A 9674-nucleotide genomic window follows, 5' to 3' on the forward strand; every position below is an offset into this window, starting at 1 on the left:
GGGAGATAATAATAGTAATTGCAGCACCTGATGGTGTGGTTGACCTGGAGAGCAGGTGGGACAGTGATAAGAATCAGCACTTGCGAAAAGTAAAGTGCAATAGACCCCCATCAGTTTGTTAACCAAGACAATGACTCAATGGACCGAATGTTGCTTCACTCTCAGACCATCTCCCTATGATCTGAAGCAATCGACAAATATTTATTGAGTGTTGACAATGGCTGCCAGGATATTGCTACTGGCAGGGGCTAAGTACGATACCAAGAAGGATAATTCTGGTGCCAGTTCCTTGTTAGACAAGACAGAAACACATAAGCAGATAACAATGATAAAGGAGACCTTGTGTTAAAGGAGGAAACAGCACTGGGCTTGGAGGCAGGTCTGGCTCTGACATTTGTCAGCTCTTTATCCTGGGGAGGGGTTACTTTACCTGCCCTGGGCCTCATCTGGAAAGTAAGGGAGTTAGATCTAATCACTGAATCTAAGAAGCTAAGAAGAAACTTTAGGGACTTTGCAGATCAATGTCCTCCCAAAGAGTTTCTTCCTTAAATACTTGCTAAGTAAATGATCATCCAGCTAGATGGCACAGTGACCTGGAGTCAGGATCTTCCTGAATTCAAATCCTGCCACAGACACTTGCTAGCTGTGAGATTCTAGGCAAGTCCTTTATCCCTCTTTCCTTCAGTTTCCCCATCTATAAAATGAGCTGGAGAAGGAAATGAAAACCATCCCAGTAACTTTGCCAAGAAAATTCCAAATGGGATGAGGAAGAGTCGGACATAACTGAAAACAACTGGATAACAATGACAAACATCCCAGGGTCATAATGAGGCTGCCTTCCTTCCCATAGTGGCCTCACCCCTGCTTTAGCTCTCTGGCTTCTCCTAAGGCTACTACTTGTCCCAGGTATGAAAATGGCTAAGTTTTAGCTCTGGAATGTTCTGTCCTTGTTTGAAGATATTCAGGGAGGAGGAGCCCACCACCATCTAGTGGTGTATAGGAGAAGATAGAGAATTATGATTACTTGAGGAGTCAGTGGAAGGGTTAGGAGTTGGTGAGGAGGTTTTAATAGGAACACAGATGATTGAATTGGGCTTTCACTTTACTCAGGACAGGAACCCAGAAGGAGGAGGGAAGACAAGATGAGCAAAGGTTGGGGTGGAAGAGTGATGGGAAAGCCTAGGATACAGTTCAGTTTGTTTGGTTCATACATATAGGGGAAGGTGAGGCAGGAAACATGCAGAATTAGTTTTAGGATGTGAAACCCCAGTTTTGGGGGCATGGGGAGGGTAGCAGGACAGAAGAGAATGAATTGAATAGGAGCTTTACTATTTCCAGTGCCTGGCACATATTGTTGTTGTTCAGTTGTTTTAGCCCTGCCTGACTTTTATGACCCCATGTAGGGTTTTCTTGGCAAAGATATTAGAGTGGTTTACCATTTCCTTCTCTAGCTCATTTTGACATCCAAGGAAACTGAGGCCGACAGGATTAAGTGACTTGCTGCTGTCACACAGCTAGTAGGTGTCTGAGTTCAGACTTGACCTCCTTAAGATGAGTCTTCCTGACTGTAGACTCAACATTCTATCCACTGAGCCACCCAGGTACACCTGATGTACCAATGCCTAGTACCTACATAGGAGGCATTAAATTAATGTTGATTGATCGAATGATTATGATTTGGTTTGGGGCCTAATCTATTTAAAGGAAGTCCCAGCTCTGATGTTTAACTGTATGATTTTGGACAAGTCATGCCATGGGGATAATAATAGTAATTGCAGCGCCTGCTTGTGTGGTTGTCCTGAAGAGCAGGTGGGACAGTGATGAGAATCAAAATTTGATAATAGTAAAATGTTTTAAGACCCCCATCACCTTGTTATCAACCAAGACAGTGACTCATAGTGACTCAGTAGATTAAATGTTAGTTCACTCTCAGACCATCTCCCTATGATTTGAAGTAGTCAACAAATAAATTGTTACCATATGCCTGTCCCAAGGATTGAATGTTTCTTTTCTGACAAGAGTGTGTATGGGTTGGAGGTGAGGATTCCACTACTGAAAGGAAAAGACTTCAATTTGAAAAATTTTCATTTAATCAATTAATTAAGAATATTTTTCCATGGTTACAAGATTCATGTTCTTTCTCTCCCCTCCTGCCACCCCCCTCCCATAGCCAATGAGCTAGGTTTTACATATGTCATTGTTCAAGACAGATTTCCATATTATTAATATTTGCATTAGGGTGATAGCTAGTTTAGAGTCTAGATCCCAGTCATATCCCCATTAGCCCATGTGATCAAGCAGTTCTTTTTATTCTGTGTTTCTGTTCCCACAGTTCTTTCTCTGGATGTGAATAGGGTTCTTTCTCATAAGTCCCCCAGAATTGTCCTGTATTCTTGCACTGCTGCTAGTAGAGAAGTCCATTACATTTGATTTTACCACAGTGTATCAGTCTCTGTGTACAGTGTTCTCCTGGTTCTGCTCCTTTCACTCTGCATCAATTCCTGGATGTCATTCCAGTTCACATAGTATTCCTCCAGTTCATTATTCCTTTCAGCACAATAATATTCCATCACCATCAGATACCACAATTTGTTTAGCCATTACCTAATCAAAGGGCATCTGCTCATTTTCCAATTTTTTGCCACCACAAAGAGTACGGCTAAAAATATTTTTGTACAAGTTTTTTTCCTTATTATCTCTTTGTGATACAAACCTAGTAGTGATATTGTTGGATCAAAGGGCATGAAATCTTTTAAAGCCCTTTGGGCATAGATCCAAATTGCCTTCCAGAAAGGCTGGATCAATTCACAATTCTACCAGCAATGCATTAAAGTCCCAATTTTGCCACATCTCCTCCAACATTTATTACTTTCCTTTGTTGTCATATTAGCCACTCTGCTAGGTGTGAGGTGGTTCCTCAGAGTTGTTTTGATTTGCATTTCTCTAATTATAAGAGATTTAGAGCACTTTTTCATGTGCTTATTCATAGTTTTGATCTCTTTATCTAAAAATTGCCTATTCATGTCCCTTGCCCATTTACCAATTGGGGAATGGCTTGCTTTTTTGTACAATTGATTTAGCGCCTTATAAATCTGAGTAATTAGACCAGAGTTTTTTGTTATAAGGATTTTTTTCCCCAATTTGTTACTTTCCTTCTAATTTTGATTGCATTGGTTTTTTTGTACAACCCCCTTTTAATTTAATGTAACCAAAATTATTTATTTTAGACTTTAATTTTTTTTAAAGCATCTATTGGGAATAGCTGGATGGCCCAGTGGATTGAGAGTCAGGACCAAAGAAAGTAGGTCCTGGGTTCAAATCTGGTCTCAGACACTTCCTAGCCATGTGACCCAGGGCAAGGCACTTAACCTCTATTTCCTAGCCTTTACTGCAGTTCTGCCTTAGAACCAATGCACACTAAGGTAAGGTTTTTTTTGTGTTTTTTTTTAAGTGCCTATTAAGTACTTACTAAGTTCACTTTCATAAGCACTGGAGATTCAAACAGAAAAACAGATAATCCTTGCTCTGTGGCACTCACATTCTAATAAAGGGTTGGTGGTGTTTAGTTGCTTAAGTCATATCTAACTCTTTTTGACCTCATTTGGGGTTCTCTTGGCAAAGATACTGGAGACATTTGCCATTTCCTTCTCTAGTTCATTTTATAATGAGGAAACTGAGGCAAATACAGTTAAGTGACATGTGGAGGCTCACATAGCTTAGTAAATATCTGAGGCCATTTTTTTCTCCCAAACTTGGCACTCTAAGTGCTGACTGTGCCACCTTACTGTTCTTCTCATGTAGGGAGATGTCTATGTGCTGTCTAATCTAGGGAGATAATACATATGAAAGGCTTCAGCAGCAAGTCAAATAGGAAAGTTCCTGTGGTCTTTGGTACACGGCAGCAAAGCAGAAGTCGGTAATTAATCTTAAAAAAATGACAAATCTAGTGATAAAACTACATCCATTGCTTATGTTGAAGCATTTGCCAATGTCAAGGACTTTGGAGGAGAGAAAACTTTTTTTTCTAGGTGTTCATAGTTCAGGTTTTGATTGATTCGTTTACAATCTAGAAGTTTTCTCAGAAATATAGGAGCCAAATGAATCAGTTTTTAAGGAAAGAGGAAAAAACATGGTTAGCTTGTTGCTGAGAATATTGGTTTCTATTGTCAAGTCTACACTCAAAATTAAGACCATTTAAGGGCCTACAGAAAGGTTTTGACAGAGCTGGAGAATATCAGAGAGGATGACCAATGGGGAACAGGGCAATGAAAACTAACTTTGGAATCACAGGACCCTGGCTCAGATGTCCTCACTAATGTCCATTATCTGTCACTTTGGGCAAATCAACTTCCTTGGGTCTTAGTTCCCATATTTGTACAATGAGGATGGTTCAACTTGATGACCTCCGAGGGCCTTTTCACTTCTAGAATTGTGATTTTGTGAACTTGGAGAGCTTAGCATATTAGACCAGAATTATTTCTCAGGAAGGGACTCTGTTCCTTCTTTTCCTCTACCTTCCCCACTCCCATTCCTCATGCTTCATGGGACTAGTGTCCAAGTCGGGACTGGATCAGGTGCATTGACAGCAGAAACACAGACTGTGGGATCCTCGAAGGAGGTCCCCACTGTTTCCTCGTGGCCTGGTCAGGACTGGGCCAGATGCATTGACAGCTGATTCAGACATTAGGATCCCCTAAGGAGTGTCCCACTGCTGCCTTCATCAAGTGACCTTGTCTGGGGCTGTAGGTGTCTCCTTGAGTGAATGTGATAGATAAGACCCAAAGGAGTTAGGAGGAGCAGACGTACTTCTGTGGTTTCATCCAAGATGGCACTGATAGAAGCAGATGCCACAAAAGGATTACTAGGCACCATGAGCTTTGCCAAATTTGGATTTTCATGAAGTCCATATTGAGTCCAATTCCCATATTTTAAATGGGAAAAACTAAGGCAAAAAGTGATTTACCCTGGCCCAGTACTAAACCCAGGACTATGGTGGTTTGTTTTTTTTCTAACATAGTACAATGTGGCATAATGGAAAGAATACAGAACTTCTGGATAGATCTAGGTTCTGTTCCCAGTTCTGCTTCTCTATAGTGATACCCGATAAATCAACCTCCCTGGGCATTGCTTTCCCCGTTTATAAAAGGAGGATCATAATACTTGCCTTAGATGTCTTGTGATTCCTTTTAGCACTAACAGTCCTCTAAAGTGGGCCCAGAGTCTTGCCATAATTGTTATTGGAAAAAATGTCATTCAACACATCCTGTTTTCCCATAGGAACAATGTTGTGGTTATGCTCCTGATCAAGGACCCCACATTCAATGAGTCATACACAGAACCAAGAGTACACTATAATAGCTAAGATAAAATAACTCTTAAATCTCTGAATTTTTTATGAATACTCAAACCTCCATAGTTATTTCAAAATCAGATTACCTTCTGAATGCTAGAGATATTGTGGCGTGGAAAGAACAGCCAGTAGGGTTGAAGCTGGAGGCCAAATCAGGCCTCTTCTCTTGCTGGGTTGTCTTAGTCAAACCTCTACCTCTCTCTGGGCCTCATCCTTATTCCCCATTAGAGGTAGCTTGATGGCACAGTTTTTAGAGCACTGGGCCTGGAGTCGAAGAGATCTGAGTACAAATCCAGCCTTAGACATTTATTAAATGTATGATTCTGGGCAAATCACTTAACCACCTTAACTGCCACCTACCTCAGTTTCCTCATCTAAAAATGAGGATGATAATAGCATCTACCTTTTAGGGTTGTGAGAATCAAGTGAGACAATATTTATAAAGCTCTTAATACAGAGCCTAGCCCATCGCAAGCTCTATAGAAGTGATTTTTCTCTTTGTAAAATATAGATTGAACTAGATGATCTCTGAGATTCACAGTTAATATTTAATGAAACCTGGCAGAGATATGCTATGTGCATTGATTTTAAAAGGGAACACTAGTGTAAAGTCACACAGAAATAAAGTTCTGTTATCATAATGACTCACTTTCATAGTTGTTTGGTTGTTTCAGTCATGCCTGACTCTGTATGACCCCGTTTGGAGTTTTCTTGGCTAAGATACTAGAGTGGTTTGCCATTTCCTTCTCCAGCTTATTTTACAGATGAGGAAACTGAGGCCATCAGAGTTAAGTGATTTGCCCAAGGTCATACAGCTAGTAAGTGTCTGAGGCCAGATTTGAACTAAAGTCTTTTTGACTCTAAGCCTTTCATTCTATCTATACTTTCATAGTCTCATTCAATAGCTTTTCGAAGTAGACATTACATTTGACTTGTATGAAACCAATGTGCCAACCATAATAAGCATTCATTCAATATTTTACAAATATATTTTTATTGATATCCTATTTTACAAATGAGATAATATTTTAAAAGTCCTTAGCCCAGTGTGTGACACATAGAAGATGTTTGATAAATGTTTATTCCCTTCTTCCACATCATTTGCATTTCTCAATGTGTTCTCTGCTCTAAGAGTTATTCCTTATAGTAGTGGTTCCCAAACTTTTTTGGCCTACTGCCCCCTTTCCAAAAAAATATTACTTAGCACCCCTGGAAATTAATTTTTAAAAAATTTTAATAGCAATTAATAGGAAAGATAAATGCACCTGTGGCCATCACTGCCCCACTGGATCACTGCAGCACCCACCAGGGGGCAGTGGCGCCCACTTTGGGAATCACTGCCTTATAGCAAAGAATAAATAATGCCTTGCAGTAGAATCTCTGGGTAAAAGAGCATGAGCATTTTAATCACTTTATTTGCTTTTTTTTTTTTTCAGAATGATTAGACCAATTCACAGCATTACCAATGAATTAAATTTAATTTTAGTGATTTTGTCCACCTCCTTTGGATTTAGAAGCATTTGGTGGGATGCTGGGGAGGGGCGCTTATGGGGCATTATTTGTGTGGACAGAAAGGCTGTGCAGTAGAGGGAATTGAGACTGACCTGAATTAAAGCCTCATATCTAACACATAAAAGCTTTCTCTGACCTTGGGCAACGAGATCTCTGTGTCCCAGCCTGCTTATTCTGTAAGTCTATGGGGTGTAAGACTTCATTAGAAGAAAGAAATCTACAGGTCTGCCTTTCCCTCCAGGTCAAAAAATCTCTCCAGGAACATTTTTTAAAAAAATGCTTTCCTGTGTTAAGCAGAGGTCTTCAAAAGGATTGTTTGGAGCTGGTCTCTAAGCTGGAATGATATTTTTTGAAAGGCAGTTGTTACAGAGTCAAAATGTTAGAGGAGAGTTGACTAGTTGAGATCCTTTGGAGAACAGGAAGGAGTGTCTTGAATCTGATACACTGTTGATTTTCCTGACTTTTCCTTCCTCTCCTCTTGGAGAGGAAGGAGGGATGCTTGTTCTCTTTTACCTTAATTATGTCACACTTATTTTATGGGCTATTTCTATGGCCAAGGGCTTCTGGACTTATTTAAATCACACCTTCCCAAACCACCTTCCATCCTCCCTCACCTACCAACTCCAGCTCCTGACTTGCTTGTGTCATTGCTCAGAGCTGTACCTTGGCTTCCTGAAACCTTCAAACAAGAAGATGATGTTGTTTCAGTCATGCCTGACTCTTCATGACCCTGTTTGGAGTTTTCTTGGCTAAGATACTGGAGTAGTTGGCCATTTCCTTCTCTAGCTCATTTTACAGATGAGGAAACTGAGGCCATCAGATGGTTAGAATATTAATTTGCTAAGATACCTATAGTTTTTGTATATATTTAATTGGAATGGAAGTATTCTCTTGGAATTTCATGTTAGATCAAGTTAGTTTGTTTTGCTTGGTTAGATCTATTTATTAGATGCTTAATGTTCAAATAAAATTGTCCTTACTGAGTGTTTCCTTAGCATATATGTGTTTGTATAGGGTTAAGTGACTTGTCTAGGGTAATACAATTAGTGCCTTAGGCCCTATTTGAACTCAGGTCTTCCTGACTCCAGGCCCCAAACTCTATTATCCTACCTAGGTGCATTTATTTAAGTGCTTATTATGTGCTAGACACTGTACTAAGTGCTTTAGGAATATTCTTTCAAGTATATTGAAGCATATATATGTGTGTGTGCACCATGGGAAAAGTACAGATAATAGGTAATGTAGGAACTCAGTAGGGATAATACATTGGATTGATAAGCAATTTATCCAGCCAGTGGCCAAAGTTTATGTTCTGAATCCTAAAAAACCCCCCAACTTCAGAGCTTCTATCTAGCCTTTTGCTCATCTCCCTCATACTAGTTAACCATCTTTCTTTTTTAATTTTTATTTAATTAATTTGTTACATTAAAATACCCAGATAATGCCCTCCTTTCCCTCTCCTATCTTCCCCTCATTAGAGAAGGCGTCATTTGACAAAAAAAATCATATATATAACATATTGTATCTTGCTGATTTCTTTTTTTTAATAGGTGTTTCTTTGGAAGTAGACATACACAAGTCATTCTTCAAATAATATTTCTGTTGCTATATCTAATGTACTCTTGAGATACCTCACAGCAATACTACCATTAGGTTGATTTCCCGAAGTTATCAGAGAAAAAGAAAAAAAACCTTTATGTTGTCAAATATTTATGCCAATTGTCTTTGTGGTGGCAAAGATCTAGAAATTAGGGAATGCCCATCAATTGGAGAATGGCTAAACAAGTTGTGGCATGTGATTGTGATGGACTACCATTACACCTTAAGAACTGACAATCAGGCTAATTTTTAAAAAAAACGTGAAATTATGTAGAGTGAAATAAGCAATTAGCCATCTTTCCACAAAATTAGTCTCCTTTTAATCTTTGCCAGTGGACCCAGTGTTTTAGTTATGTTTAAATTTTTTAATGTCATAATCTGGTGACTGTCATAGTTATGGCATTTAGGTGATCCAGTGAAAAGAACCTCGACTTGGAGTCAGGAAGTCCTGAGAGCAAATGTGGCTTCAGACATTGGACAAGTCACTTAATCTCTATTTTTATCAGTTTCTCATATATAAAATGGGGGCACAGTAGGCACTGGTGCACTTGTGACCCTGGGCAAGTCACTTAACCCTATTTACCTCACTTTCCTCATCTGTAAAATGAACTGGGGAAGGAAATGGCAAATTGCTCCAGTATCTCTGCCAAGAAAATCCCAAATGGGGACATGAAGAGTTAGGCGTGACTGAAAAACAATTAAATAATGGTAGTTATATAGTTTCTGTAGTTTGCCCATGGACAATACAGTCAATAGTTTCTAGATTAAATGAGTAATTGGGAAGTTTCCTGTGTACTTGGCAGACTTCTTTTCCCACCTTTAGAAAACTGACTTTTAGAAACTGTAGAGCAGTGCTTTGAAACTCAAATAGAAATGGGAATCCCTAAAACTACACATTTCTCTACCAAGAAAGTTCCAAATGGAGTCACGAAGCATCGAACATTATACCACAACAGCAACAATGGACAATAGGTAAGGATCCCTGCAGGGCCACATATTGACTTTGAAAACTATGTTTACTTTGGTAAATATTTCCATTTCATTTCCATTTGGTTCAGGAGCACTGGAAAGTCTTGTGGATCTGCATGTGGCTGTCACAGGTTTGAGCCACATGCAGATCCACCGACTTTCTCTCTCTCTCTCTCCCTCTCTCTCTCTCTCTCTCTCTCTCTCTCTCTCTCTCTCTCTCTCTCTCTGTCTCTGTCTCTGTCTC

The 9674-nt window shown here is 39.5% G+C and overlaps 1 protein-coding gene across 1 annotated transcript in view; it reads left to right on the forward strand.

Moving 5' to 3' along the window:
• Window positions 1–9674, forward strand: part of PXDC1 (PX domain containing 1) — a 63403-nt gene that overhangs the window by 25599 nt on the left and 28130 nt on the right. The window contains 2 exon segments of the mRNA XM_044683742.1: window positions 5777–5794; window positions 8301–8331. Of these exon segments, the coding sequence (XP_044539677.1) occupies window positions 5777–5794; window positions 8301–8331 (49 nt within the window).

The sequence above is a fragment of the Gracilinanus agilis genome, chromosome 1 (assembly GCF_016433145.1).
Source record: "Gracilinanus agilis isolate LMUSP501 chromosome 1, AgileGrace, whole genome shotgun sequence".
Lineage (NCBI taxonomy): Eukaryota > Metazoa > Chordata > Mammalia > Didelphimorphia > Didelphidae > Gracilinanus > Gracilinanus agilis.